The sequence below is a fragment of the Schistocerca serialis genome, chromosome 7, assembly GCF_023864345.2.
Source record: "Schistocerca serialis cubense isolate TAMUIC-IGC-003099 chromosome 7, iqSchSeri2.2, whole genome shotgun sequence".
Taxonomy (NCBI): Eukaryota; Metazoa; Arthropoda; class Insecta; order Orthoptera; family Acrididae; genus Schistocerca; species Schistocerca serialis.
Genome location: NC_064644.1, coordinates 527,055,970 through 527,071,649, shown reverse-complemented (window position 1 = coordinate 527,071,649; position 15,680 = coordinate 527,055,970). Strand labels below are relative to the sequence as shown.

The window sequence follows — 15,680 nt, the reverse complement described above, 5'->3', positions numbered from 1 at the left end:
GACAGGCGGAGGATATCGAGAAAGTTCAAAAAGGGCAGGTCATTTTATATTAAGGTGAAACAGAGCAGATAGTGCCACGAACATGGTACGTGAATTGTGGTGGCAGTCATTAAAACAAAGGCGTTCTTCATTGCGGCAGGATCTTGTCGTGAACTGTCTGTCACCAACTTTCTCCTCCGATTGCGATAATATGTCGCTGGCGCCCACCTTCATAAAGAAAAATGATCATCATAATAAAATAAAAGAAATCAGAGCTCGCACAGAAAGGTTTTCCGAGCTCGCCGTTCGAGAGCGGAACGGTAGAAAGATAGCTTGAAGATCGTTCGGTTAACTCTCTTCCAGGAATTTAATTGTGAATTGCAAAGTAAACATGTACAAGTAGATGTAGATAAAAGATAAATACATCTCACTTGTTAGAGTACCTGTGAAGTAGTGTCGACTGATGATTTCGTCTCTAATGACTTCACACCACGCATTATTGGACCACCTCGTTCGACTACTGACATGACGCTCTCACCTAAGATTTTCCATCGCCCAGTAATGCGTATTATGACGGTCCACTGCAACATTGTTTCCGAATGTGCAACTTTATATGTCGCCGCCATGTCGTTCAGTAGACATATTGAGTTGGGCATTCAGGAAATGGACATTATTTGAATACCTCTGTTACATGAACATTCCGCCACTAGAACATACATTGAACGCAGGCGATTATGTACAGCGCATTGAACTGACCCTAAAGCTTTCCATGTTTCTAGCTCCCTAACAGAAATTGGCATAAATTTGTTTTAAATTGATTTGTACACAAATTGGTTTAAATGCTGTGGCTGTTCAAACATAAACATTCCATTGGCTGTTAAAAATAAACAACGGCGCTTGTGTAGTTAGGAAAGGACACTGTGAACGTGACGTTGCGTCAGCCAGCTGTCAGTTGCTTTCGTTAGTGTGTATAAAGCGAGTGACTAAAATGGTCCACGTTATTGCGCCTCGTGCCAGATGCGGTACGTGTTGTGCCATTCGCTTCCTGCACGTGGATGGCGTCAATGCCGCAGACATTCGTAGTCGATTGTGTTATGTGTATGGCGATGGGGTTGCGAGTGACGGTGCTGTGAGGGAGCGGTGCAGAAAAGTCAAGGCATGCTGAAGGTGTTCGAGGAAGACATTAATGTGTGATGAATGGACTTCCACAGTATCGTGACGAAACTGAGCGTAAGAGACGTCGGATCTCAGTTTCTGTACTTTCTGAAGATGTACCTCCTTAACAATGTCTGTTTTGTGCACGTTGGGTACCAAAACGTCTAACCGATATTCACAAAACTGAAAGAATTGGTTCGCTCGTGACAGTCCTTCACCGCTACCGAGAAAAGAGGAAAGAATTTCTGAACAGAATCGTGACCAGGGACAAGCTGCGGGCCCAGGAAGTGAACTCTGAAACTAAGAAACAGCACTCTTGCTCCCAATACACACCCCAAAAACTTGAAGCACACGCTGTGAATCCGCAAAAGGGTGGTTACAGTTTTTTGAGGTCACAAAGGAATTTTGACAACAGATTTCATGATAGTAGCGCGTGAGAACACTGTGCAGTGACAGATTTATGGTGAGGCTCTAACAAAGCTCTGAAGGTCAGTCCAAAGTAAATGACGCGAGACAACTACCGAGGGCATCATTCTCCTTCACGACAATGCGCGACCCCATACCACGAATGGACCTACGTAAAAACTCAGACTTTTTGGCTGGGAGATATTTCAGCATTCTCCATATAGTCCAGACTTGGCACGAAGAAAAGTCTGTCATTTCTGTCCCAAGATGAAGGTCTGCCTCGCGAGTCACATTACATGACCGACGAATAGCTGAAGGGCGCTGTCAGTAACTAGCTGAAGTCAAAACTTCATCTCTGATGAAAGGATAAATAAGCAGATGTCACGATACGACAAATATTTGAATTTGGGTGGCGACTATGTAGAGACGCAGTGTCAGCATGTAGGTACACGTAGTTTATAAGCCGGTCGCTGAGGCCGAATGGTTCTACGCGCTTCAGTCTGGAACCGCGCGACTACTACGGTCGCAGGTTCGAATCCTGCGCCGGGCATGGATGTGTGTGATGTCCTTAGGTTAGTTAGGTTTAAGTACTTCTAAGTTCTAGGGGACCGATGACTTCATAAGTTAAGTCCCATAGTGCTCAGAGCGATTTGAACCATTTTTTTGTAGTTTATAAAAAAAGTTTTCTATTTTTTTTACAGTAGCCAGTCGGAGATTAATTTATGAATAGTCGTCGTACATTGATACCTACGTGATATCTGATAAAAACACTGTTCCATAATAAACTTATGACTCGTTGCTGTAACTCACTGCCAAATAACTGAATAAACTATGTTCATAAGTCTGCAAAAAGAGTTACGTTTCATCCGTTTACTTATCTCAATAAATGTTGCTTCCCCTTATAACTTCGTAATTTACAGAAGAAAAAACGTTAACTTAAAATTTCTTTATAACTGGATTGACTTGGTGTGGTTCATTTTTCTTTCCACTCTCTTTTCCAATGGGCTCTGCCAACGAGTGACAATTTCTTAACTAATTCGCTCTGCTAACGTTATAATTAAGCCTAATACGACGAGAAAGAATGTGAGTTCTTGAACGAACAACTAATATACATTCCGCCAGCCTCTTTTCAATTTGCACTTGTCTTCCATGGTACGTTTCCTCAGAGAGAAAACATTTACGACGATATGGCGGCGTACTCCAAACTAGCCATCCCTAGTTTTTGCAGAAATCTGAATCAGACTAGATGAATCTGTTCTTTGTGCCAGGCAGCTGTTGCTATCTTAGTTCTTTGTCTGTTTCAGTGCCTTCAGCTGGCAATATTTAAAGCAATGATATGTGATACTAAAAAGAAGCGGGAAGTCTTGATATCTGCTCTGAACTAATAATGTAGTAAAGTGATGTTGCACGAAACCAAAGGGCAACAGAATATTTTCCCACGTATGTCAGCGGGTGTAAAATACGAAGACACATTTAATCCATTACAATCCATACTCAATGTGAAAGCTCATTGCACTTGAAAAAGATTACAGTCATGTACCTGCCCTGAACAAGGTGGAAGGTGCACATCGGAATCACCTGTACAAGAAGTTAAATACACGCCAGTGGTTGTTCTAAATGCAGCAAACCAAACGAACTGTGTAACTCGAAAATTTATATAATTTGCGGCCATCCTTCATGAACTTCTAATTTTTTCTTATTTTTCTTAGATTAACAATAATCCAGAGCTGCTTTGCACGTTTCATACACTTAATTGTAATTATTATTATTCTGTTATTTGCGTCTGGCCCTGGTGTCTCACACGGTGCTTTTAGACTCGTTTTCCTGGTGTCCATATGGGTCTCATTCTCTCTTTTGTCTTTCTTCAGCTCTCCCGATCCTGCTTTTTTTTTTTGTGACTTCATTTTCCAGTTCCAGTCTGATCCCTTTGATCCCACAAACCATTTTCCAGTTCGACAACCCAAGAGCTTATCTTCTGACTGGACACATTCCTGTCTACCATTTCCACTGCTTCTATCTTGGCTTTCTTATCATAAAAAAATGGCTCTGAGCACTATGGGACTCAACTGCTGAGATCATTAGTCCCCTAGAACTTAGAACTAGTTAAACCTAACTAACCTAAGGACATCACAAACATCCATGCCCGAGGCAGGATTCGAACCTGCGACCGTAGCGGTCTTGCGGTTCCAGACTGCAGCGCCTTTAACCGCCACTTCGGCCGGCTTTTCTTATCATAGTTCTTATATTTCCGGTGTGTGAGGTAATCTTTTGTGTCAGCCTCACTGTTTGTAGTCATTGAAAATGGCGTATAATAATAGTAATTATTATTATTATTATTATTCTTTCCTTTCTCAGACCTTAGGTCTGGTTCGGAATGAAAGTGACGCGGACCTTGATCAAGCGTCACTTCCTTTTAACTGTACGGTATATTTTACATTGCGTTTAGGAACTTTCGGGTAATTGAACATGTATCAATAATTACGGATTTCTGAAGTTGTATATATAAGTTTGGGTGTAGCTGTATTGCATTGATGTACTGGTGGATATTGCGTGGTATGACTCCTGTAGTTGAAAGTATAATTGGTATAATGTCAACTTTATCCTGATGCCACATGTCCTTGACTTCCTCAGCCAGTTGGATGTATTTTTCAATTTTTTCTCCTGTTTTCTTCTGTATATTTGCTGTATTGGGTATGGATATTTCGATTAGTTGTGTTAATTTCTTCTTTTTATTGGTGAGTATGATGTCAGGTTTGTTATGTGGCGTTGTTTTATCTGTTATAATGGTTCTGTTCCAGTATAATTTGTATTCATCATTCTCCAGTACATTTTGTGGTGTATACTTGTATGTAGGAACGTGTTGTTTTAAAAGTTTATGTTGTAAGGCAAGCTGTTGATGTATTATTTTTGCGACGTTGTCATGTCTTCTGGGGTATTCTGTATTTGCTAGTATTGTACATCCGCTTGTGATGTGATCTACTGTTTCTATTTGTTGTTTGCAAAGTCTGCATTTATCTGTTGTGGTATTGGGATCTTTAATAATATGCTTGCTGTAATATCTGGTGTTTATTGTTTGATCCTGTATTGCAATCATGAATCCTTCTGTCTCACTGTATATATTGCCTCTTCTTAGCCATGTGTTGGATGCGTCTTGATCGATGTGTGGCTGTATTAGATGATACGGGTGCTTGCCATGTAGTGTTTTCTTTTTCCAATTTACTTTCTTTGTATCTGTTGATGTTATGTGATCTAAAGGGTTGTAGAGGTGGTTATGAAATTGTAGTGGTGTAGCCGATGTATTTATGTGGGTGATTGCTTTGTGTATTTTGCTAGTTTCTGCTCGTTCTAGAAAGAATTATCTTAAATTGTCTACCTGTCCATAATGTGGGTTTTTTATGTCGATAAATCCCCTTCCTCCTTCCTTTCTGCTTAATGTGAATCTTTCTGTTGCTGAATGTATGTGATGTACTCTATATTTGTGGCATTGTGATCGTGTAAGCGTATTGAGTGCTTCTAGGTCTGTGTTACTCCATTTCACTAGTCCAAATGAGTAGGTCAATATTGGTATAGCATAGGTATTTATAGCTTTTGTCTTGTTTCTTGCTGTCAATTCTGTTTTCAGTATTTTTGTTAGTCTTTGTCTATATTTTTCTTTTAGCTCTTCCTTAATATTTCTATCATCTATTCCTATTTTTTGTCTGTATCCTAGATATTTATAGGCATCTGTTTTTTCCATCGCTTCTATGCAGTCGCTGTGGTTATCCAATATGTAATCTTCTTGTTTAGTGTGCTTTCCCTTGACTATGCTATTTTTCTTACATTTGTCTGTTCCAAAAGCCATATTTATATCATTGCTGAATACTTCTGTTATCTTTAGTAATTGGTTGAGTTGTTGATTTGTTGCTGCCAGTAGTTTTAGATCATCCATGTATAGCAAATGTGTGATTTTGTTTGGGTATGTTCCAGTAATATTGTATCCATAATTTGTATTATTTAGCATGTTGGATAGTGGGTTCAGGGCAAGGCAGAACCACATAGGACTTAATGAGTCTCCTTGGTATATTCCACGCTTAATCTGTATTGGCTGTGATGTGATATTATTTGAATTTGTTTGGATATTAAGTGTGGTTTTCCAATTTTTCATTACTATGTTTAGGAACTGTATCAATTTAGGATCTACTTTGTATATTTCCAATATTTGTAGTAACCATGAGTGGGGTACACTATCAAAAGCTTTTTGGTAATCAATGTATGCGTAGTGTAGTGACCTTTGTTTAGTTTTAGCTTGATATGTCACCTCTGTATCTATTATCAGTTGCTCTTTACATCCTCGTGCTCCTTTGCAACAGCCTTTTTGTTCTTCATTTATAATTTTGTTCTGTGTTGTATGTGTCATTAATTTCTGTGTAATGACTGAAGTTAATATTTTGTATATTGTTGGTAGGCATGTTATGGGGCGATATTTTGCTGGGTTTGCTGTGTCTGCTTGATCTTTAGGTTTCAGATACGTTATTCCATGTGTAAGTGCATCAGGGAATGTGTATGGGTCTGCAATGTAACTGTTAAATAATTTAGTTAGGTGTGAATGTGTTGAGGTGAACTTCTTTAGCCAGAAATTTGCTATTTTATCTTTTCCAGGGGCTTTCCAATTGTGAGTAGAATTAATTGCTTGGGTGACTTCATGTTGCAAAATTATCACTTCAGGCATTTGTGGTATCATCTTGTATGTGTCTGTTTCTGCTTGTATCCACCGTGCATGCCTGTTATGTTGTACCGGGTTTGACCATATGCTGCTCCAGAAGTGTTCCATGTCTGTTATGTTTGGTGGATTGTCTATTTTTATGTGTGTGTTATCTATTGTTTGGTAAAATTTCTTTTGGTTGGTGTTGAATGTTTGGTTTTGTTTCCTTCTATTTTCACTTTTTTTGTATCTTCTAAGTCGTTTGGCCCAAGCTTGTAATTTCTGCTTCTTTTCGTCCAACTGCTCTATTGCTTCTTGTTGTGAGATTTTACCTAACCTTTTTCCTTTTTTGTCTGATATTTCATTTCTTATAAATTGTGTTAGCTGTCCGATGTCTTTTCTCAGTTTTTCTATTCTGATCTGTAGCCTGTGTTGCCATGCTGGTGTTGTGGGTTTCTTCTGTGTGTTGGTTCGTTCTGATCTCTGTCTAGTGTGTATATTTAGTGTAGTGAGTGCTCCTACATAAACCAGTAATTGTAACTCTTCCATAGTTGTGTATTCATTTATTTTGTTGTGTATGATTGTGTTGATAGTTTTTATTGTTGTTTCTACTTGTGGGCTATTTGGTGGTCTATGCAAGAATGGTCTAATGTCTGTATTTGTGTCTTTGTATTCTATATATGTCAACTGAAATTTTTCTTCTATATCTAACATGTGTGTCACTTCATGTTCTATTTGTGCTTGTGTTGGTGACTGTCTTAAGATTTCTTTTTCCTCTGATTGTTTAATTGATGCGTGTTGTTCTTTGTTTGTTTGCTCTGGGATGTTTGAGTCAATTACTGTATTTTCTTCTTCTTCTAATTGCACATTATTTTGTTCCAGTATTTGTTGTACTTGTTGTTTGATGTTTTCTAATTCTGACTGGGGTATCCTGTTATTTTTTATTATTACACGGATCTGATCAGCTAGACGTTGTTCTGTTAAAAATTTTAATTCTGGGTATCTGGTAATAAATGTTGTGTATACTTGTGATCTGTATCCAGTTGTGTTGGTTCCTAGGTTTGTTGCTTGGTAATAACAGAACATGAGGTGTCGATTGACTTCATCTGGCCATCTCATCCTCTGTCTTTGTTTTCCTTCTAGGGTGATTGCAGGAAGCATATCCTGCAAAACACCTCTATTTGGATTTAAATCATTTTCCGTGTGGCTAGTAGTGTCATTACCATTGTGGGCGGGCATAGGGTTCAAGCGTCGTCCCCGACCATAACGGCGCTTGTCCGAGGCTTCTTTAGTTCTGTCCTGAACCAAGTAATCACACTAAAAGGGGGGTTAGCCCTATTAGTGGTTTGTTCTTTTCGTCGCCTTTTACGACTGGCAGAACATACCGGAGGCCTATTCTTTTCCCGGGCCTCCACGGGGTTTATTATTATTATTATTATTATTATTATTACTATATACGTCTCGGCATCTTACACCAATGAAAATCTTTTGAAGTTTACATATCATGATCCCTTTCTTCACCATCCTTTCTTCTTGTTCATCGGCAAGTTAATGTGTTAAGAGCCCTGCAGTTTTTAAGTTTCGAACACCCAATAGCTTCATGGCGTCGTTCAACTTGTCACTTTACTTCATGCAAATTTATCAATTCATTCAAGATACTTTGTACATTTCACAGTTAAACACCGTTTACTTTCACTCATTTTGGGTTATACTATTGCACTGAAGATAGTAGTCGAGCAGCATGGAGTATGTAGACTCATACTAGTAGCGTCGTCATTGGAACGCGACCACTGATACGGAATTGCTACGTGCTTGCGCAGAGCCAGCTATGACACCGCAAACAGGATACCAGTGCAAGCCCGTTATATAATCAACTTCATTTGTACAGTGTTCTGTTCACCGCACATCTGGTGTTTAATGGTGTAAAACAAAAGAATTTCCTGGTTAACTAGCACAAGATACCACATTGTGACCTGCCATGAACTGCATTTTGAAATTATTCTGTTCATTTTTAATAAGCTTTTCTTCCGTTTTTGGCTTTCACGTATTATCTCCTGTTTACTGTGCTGATTTAGGAAAGGTTTATGTTGCCTTTTAATAAAGGCGCATTCAACTTAACAGTGCCGACGAAGCTTCCATTCTTACTTAGAGTTATTGTCATCATCGTAGCTACGCTTCGAACGTGTTACATAGTGTGTTAGCTAAATACTGAAATGAATTTTCACAAAGCTTGATCAGAACGAATTTTCTTAAAGCTGCATCAGGATCTCTGCTGGCCGAGTAAGAGGGCCTGTTCTTAGAGCCACTCTAATAGACAGAGTTCGACTAAGATGAACAGCACGGTAAAAATATGGGTTGAAGCTCTATTATTTAGAGACAACGTCCCTCGACCATTAACTCAATGGCACTTGTTTGAATCATATCAGCAGTTGTCCCTAGAAACAGACGTTCTGCTTGCAGTTGACAGGGCTGAAAGAAGTCTGATGAACGTTACCGTGCCACCCACATGTGAACAAAAATTCTTGTTGAAGACTCCTCACAGTTGCGGCGTTGGTATTCACACCAGACCGTGCGTAACTCATTCAGTTGTTACCATTATCATGTTGGCGTGGGGAAGTATCGTCCGAAATACCGCTACGCGTACCAAGGATTCAGCATTTCCGTTCGGAAGTTATCGACCGACCACTCATTCTGCCGTATCGAACAGTTATCCAGCGACAGCTACCTGTTCTTACGCTGGAGACAATGGCTTGGTGTAAAACAGTTTGAAGACAATGGGAACTCAAGACCATCGTTGTCAAATGGATCCGTTCCCGGAATGGAAAATGTGGTGTGCGTACTGTAAGACCTTCAATACACACACCATCAGATTATTTGACTTGTCGCTCTAACGAAGTAGTAGAGTGTCAGCAATATGTCTCGTGGTCTTATCGTGGTGTGTTTACCTTCTGCCGTTAGGTCAGACGATAGAAATGCCACTTGCACACTTAGAGTAGCAGATTGACGGTGACCAACTTTAAACAGAACTTGATTAATTTTCACACACATTTATTAAAATAATAACAAGCATTAAAATTACTTAACTTGGTTCTGGATGCTATTTACAATTGACAATCTGAAGTTCCTGTGGTATTGGTACGTTAATCTTATTCTCAAATATATCTCTGATACTTGACAAAGTGTCTATACATTTCTCTTCATGGCTATGTACAGGAATATGGTAATCTTATTAGGCGCAGACTGAAACTTGACTATAGACTGGTACAGACAAATGTAGAACTCTTGCAGACTGGTACAGACTAATGCAGACTGGTGCAGACAAATGCAGACTGACTAATCGGAGGTCTGTACACTCGTTATAATACCACGCGCGTTCATGTATCACTGCGCGAGTGTGATCCGCGAGGAGAAAAGGTTCTACGTTAGCAGCAATCTCATTGGCTGCATTAAATATTAATACGCGGATCGGCGGAAGCAGAATTTGGTCCGCCTCTATGGCAGCGCCATCTCCTAGTGCGGAGACGGACGAGCGCTGCGCCTGCGCTGTTGTGCTTCGCGGGGCGCGCTCTAGTGGGAAAGTTGTGTACGCTCTGATTACGCGGAACTATGTACACAACAGAAAAATTCTATGCAGAGAGTTTGAAGACATAATTCAGCGGAGTTTGAAGAAGATAATGCAGCGTTACGAAAAATACTAAAAAGTAAACGCTGATAAAGTGGAAAACTGAAATAGGTTTGTGCGGAACTATAAACGCCATTAAAACCTTTTCGAACGAATACAATGTGTAGTTCTTAGTATTAGAACGACGCAATTCTCTCATGGTATGTCACACTAAAGTTTAAACTGGGAGCGTACTCGGGAAAAAGCTAGGCAAATACGGTCTTCTGTGAACAATGCAGCTATTATCTTGAGGCACTGTTCAAGTATTCACCAAATGATTACATTCTTTGCCTATCCCTCTTGGCGTGGCACCTCGTACTGTGTTGACAAGAAGTTCGTCTTGATTATAGTTACTGCGTTCACTTACGACTGTTTCTTGAATATTTTCGTCAGTCTGGTAGCCATAGCCAGTTTGATGAAAGGAAGACATTAATAAAAATCAAGAGCTACGCGAGTCATTACAAGCTTCAGCGTGAGAACACGAGAGAAACGATCATCGGAATGAAGTACGAGAAATGAGTTGTGCATCAGTAATGGGTTGTAAGATTACTCAAGAAATATATCACCCTTCCTGGCACTTACCTCGCGCAGTGAATTAAAACTTGAGATAAAAACGAATCAGTGCCGCAACTGTTTGTCACACACCATTTGTGAATGCATAGCACGCGAGCAAACTGTCAGTACTTTATGGTGTGTCGGCAGTGATCTACTGGATGCGTGCTCAAATGCCAATGGAAAGCTCTGCGCTAAAACACATGATGTGCACCCGCAGGAAACGGGATGAACTATTTTCTGGGCGCCGGCTGGAGTGGCCGAGCGGTTCTAGGCGCTACAGTCTGGAACTGCGCGACCGCTACGGTCGCAGGTTTGAATCCTGCTTCGGGCATGGATGTGTGTGATGTCCTTAGGTTAATTAGGTTTAAGTAGTTCTAAGTTCTAGGGGACTGATGACCTCAGAAGTTAAGTCCCATAGTGCTCAGAGTCATTTTTTTTTTATTTTCTGAGCACAGAGCATGGACTGACAGTACGCCAAAGAAAGACGAAAGTAACGAGGACTAGCACAAATGATCCTAGCGATAAATTTTAACATCAACAATGCGGACAATGTAGCAGACGCAGTGAAGGAAATCCGCTACTTTGGAAGGAAGATAATGCACGAAGGACGATGCGAGGGAGACATCAGAAGCAGAACGTTTCAGGCAGACTGAGCACTCCTCACCAAGAGCAGCTTACTGGTGTCAAACATAGGCGTCAATGTAAGAAATCAATATAAGAGACTGGGCGTTTGGAACACAGCACAGCACGGGACACTGTGGAAAAACCGAAAAGGAAGAGAAGTGAAGCCTTTGAGATGTGGTGTTTCACACGGAAGCTGAAAATTAATGAAATGTGAAGTTCCTCCGCATAATCGGCGAGAAAAGAAACATACGGAAAACATAAACCAAAGGAAGTGACAGGATGATAGGGCGTATGTTAAGGGTCCTTTCTCCTCAGTCAGCCTATAATGCAAGTGATTTTCTCATTTTTGTGTAAAAACTAATGAAGCAATCAACGTAAATCCTTTCGCGCATTATTTATGGATTGTTGCATAACATTTTCTGATTTTTAAAGAACTCCAGTCTTCATCAAGGCCTCCATCCGAGGAGTTAAAGTTGCTCTGTCCAAAATGAGGTGTGTCCGTAACGGAAGTCTGTGGTCTGCTAATCCTATCTGAAATCGAAATTCAAATAATTTCCTCATTCTATAGGGTACTGCACACGAAGCAGTGGTAGCTGTAGTTCCTCGAAATCTGACAAAATTATAAAATGGGGGCAGCAATCGCCGACATAGTGTAACTGAGGCTAAATAAGGGGAACCAGCTCGCATTTGCCGAGGTAGATAGAAAACCGCCTTAAAGACCATCCACAGGCTGGCCGACACACTGGACCCGGGCGGATTCGTGGTGTGGATCGGCACGCCTTCCCGCTCGGGAAGTAGCGTGTTAGACAGCGTGTCTAGCCGGGCGGGCTGAGCTTAAGTAAGTGTGTGAGTGAGGCCCGCGCCTGGTGCAGACTGGGCAGAGACGCCTCGCCTCTGTGAGTGACCGGCTGCCGCGTGGCGGGTGTCGGCAGGCAGCGTACGAGTCGCGCGTGGCGCGGCCGCAGGAGCCGTACCGGCCGCCGCCGCCGCCCATCGGCGCGCGCGCCAGCCACGTGGTGACGGAGCAGCAGCAGCAGCAGCAGCAGCGGCGCACGCCCGACGCCTACAGCCGCTCGCAGCCGCCGCCGCCGCAGCCCGCGCGGGCCCCCGCGACAGCGGCGCACCGCGACTACGAGGACGTGTACGACCCGCGATACCGGCCCGCCGCGCACCCTGCCTACCTCAAGGTAAACACGCCGCACCTCCCCTCTCTCCACCCTCCCCCTCTCTCTCTCTCTCTCTCTGATACACACACACACACGCACACAAAGAGGACACCCATTTAAAGTACAGCATATGTCAAAAGTATTCCGCTTACTAAATGAAGGTCATAAAACTGATATGTCGGAAGAACTGGATGTATATTCACGAGACAAAGTATTAAAAGAGAAACTGGAAAGTGAATCACTGAATTTCATCTGATGGTTCGATCAGTATAGATAAATAGAAATAGTGATACATGGAAATAAATAGCTTTGTAAATACACAGGGTGAACATTAATAAAGGAGACAAACTTCAGGACGGATTCGTGACTAGAAATAGAGGAAAAAATCCTATGAACATGTGTTCGGAAATGCATCGTTGCCACGGCAGATGGCGCTGACGAATGAAAGTTCCTCTGACCATGTGCTGTGTGTTGCCCCCGGAGCGTACTGTAAGCAACAAAAAGGTTCGTCGGTAAAGTGGGCTCAAAGCATAAATTTCAAAATATTGATGGTTTGGTCGAAAAACCATCAACAAAATCATTCCCATAATGGGAAATCCGCTTCTGATAATCCTTGCACTCGTTTCAGGTGGTAGGGCTAATATCGGTTGCTCTGCACGATACACATAATCGTATTTGGGTTTACACCATATTGGCGGGCCACTTGCCTGGAGCTTCTACTAGGGTTCGGCTCAAAATCCTGTAGAATCCGGTCCTCCAAATCTGGTGTACGCACACTCGGCCGCTACTCAGCACGTTCCTCGTGGTCACACAAGTGCACAAAAAGGAGTTGAAATCTTGTGTGATGTGCTTGGTGTCTGTGAGGGTACTTGTTCTGGGAACGCTAAGGCAGGATGACGGCACGATGACGAGGGGATGGAGGAATACAGCGGAGTTTCTGCTGTATAAACTGCTCCCTGACGACGTTATCGATACAGACACACAATATCATGCAACACTAAGAGGAAACCTACACACACCATACAACACTGCAACTGTCACCTGTCCTTTTGCGCAAGAAGAGGTTGCGCTAGCAATCTCAGAGCTCAAAAACAAAAAAGCACCTGGACCAGATGGTATCCACTCGGAAACACTGAAAAAACTAGCACCGCAGATCACCCCGTTCCTAACAACGTTACTGAACGATGCCTTACGGCTGGGCAGGGTACCTACAGTATGGAAAACCTCCAAAGCAGTCATTATTAAGAAATCAGCGGACAGGGATCCTTCAGATCCAAAGACTTACAGGCCAATATGCCTAATAAACACCCTAGCAAAGATTCAGGAGAAGCTACTGTGTAAGCGCCTGCAAACACACAGAGCTCTCAGGGGTATGAGCCAACACCAGTTCGGCTTCAGAGCGGGCAGATCAATAGATGATGCCATCAACCAGGCCCTGCACATAGTTAACACCACAAAACAGAAATACGCCATGGCAATAATGATTGACATTGCTGGAGCATTTGATAATCTTTGGTGGCCAGCACTGTTTCAGAGGCTAAGACATCTGGAGGTACCGCAATCACTGTACAACAGTTTTCTGGACTACTGTAAAGACCGAGTAGTCGAATGGCAGATGGACAGCCGGAAAGTAATTAAAAGAATTACCAAAGGCTGTCCTCAAGGGTCGATCTGCGGCCCCATCTTCTGGGACATAACAATCGAACCCCTCCTACAACTTCTGGATGGGGATGACAGGTCAGACGGAATTGTCGCCTACGCAGATGACCTATTAGTTGTAGTCACTGCAAACAACAGAGCCCAGTTAGAAGAGAAAGCCAGTGGATTACTACAAACAATTACTCAGTGGTGTCACAACAACAAACTCAGGATAGCCGAAAACAAAACAACATACACTTTACTGAAAGGATCACTCCAAAGAAATCCTTCGGTTAAAATTGGGGACACAAACATCAAACGAGCACGCATTACGCGCTATCTTGGGGTACACATAGATGAAAAATTGAATTTCCACGAACACATAAGGCGAACAACAGACAAAGCAGAAAAAATACTCCACAAACTGGTGAGGCTAAATTCAAAACAGTACAGACTACCTCTACCAGTCATACGTACATACCACTGTGCGCTCTTCGAATCAGTACTCAGCTTTGCAGCTAGCACGTGGGCACATAGACTGAACGTGGTCACCAACAAAGCATCCGTCAGACGAGGGCAGAGAAGTGTCCTACTTAGGCTATCTGGAGCCTTCGGTACCACCTCAGCAGATGCACTGTGTGTGGTGCTCGGAATATGCCCCATAGATATCACGATCAAATACAGAGCTGCAAGGTACTGGTTAAAGGTGGGGAGACTAGATAAGGTACACACAATAACCGGTGTGTCCATAGAGACGATACGTCACCTTAAAAGCTGGCGTTTGGATACATGGCAAGGTGAGTGGGATGTAAGTGATAAGGGACGTAGACTGCACAACTTCCTCCCTGACATAAGGGAGCGGTTGAGAATGAGACATATCGATCCCAGCCGCGGTATGGTACATTTCTTAACCGGGCACGGACCTTATCCCACGCACTTAAACCGCGTGAGTCTGAGGCAGACACCTACATGCACATGCGGGGAAGAAGGTTCCCCAGAACACACTGTCTTTTTCTGCGGGCAATACGCGAACAATAGACATACACTACACTTAGATTACACAGATACAGACATAGATATATACACAGCAATAAGAGACGAAGAACAATGGGCACAATTAAACGCACTGACAAACAGTATTTCAAAAACAACACATGAAGAGTATATGCGGACACGACGTCACAGACATGCCTATGTGCAGCGTAACAGAAATATCCAGAGAATGGACAGCGATACCCACAGTGACAGCGAAAATAGTGACAATGAGGAGGAACAGGAGGAGGAAGCTGAGATGTGACAGTAAATAAGAAAAATTGCTGGCAATCTAGCCAAGAAAACACCAAATGCTGTACATGGATGCGCACCTAATGTAGTTAATACATAGGATTAGTAACAAATAGGATAAGAAACATTTCTCTACTAATAACCATTTGTGTGTGTGAGTGTGTGTGTGTGACTGGCGGTCAACGGCTCGATGAAACCATTCCGAGGTATTCACCGTCAGTCACACTCGGTGATGGTACTAACAAATCTCTCATCTATCCTATCTTCTTTTTATATTCTTCTTAAAAACAACAACATTTTATTTATATTTCAACCTCAAATTATTGTTATTTTGAATCATTCTTTGTAAATTTTGTAGATAAAACAAAAGGAAAGAAAACTGTAAAAAGATGAAAAACGAAAATTGTAAGATGTACGACCTGTTTTAAACATCAGGTAACAGGTCTATAATTTGGCAATAAATAAATAAATAAATAATACTTGTTTTGGCTCACCCGTGCTGCCTCTCGACCGTTTCCACCTGGTTGGCCAT

General features: G+C 42.0%; 1 protein-coding gene across 1 annotated transcript in view; it reads left to right on the top strand.

The window, feature by feature from the left end:
• LOC126413205 (pleckstrin homology domain-containing family A member 7-like) overlaps positions 1 to 15,680 on the top strand; it is a 224,192-nt gene that overhangs the window by 189,375 nt on the left and 19,137 nt on the right. The window contains exon 4 of the mRNA XM_050083102.1: positions 11,933 to 12,247. Coding sequence (XP_049939059.1) covers positions 11,933 to 12,247 — 315 coding nt within the window. The remainder of the gene's footprint in view (positions 1 to 11,932; positions 12,248 to 15,680) is intronic.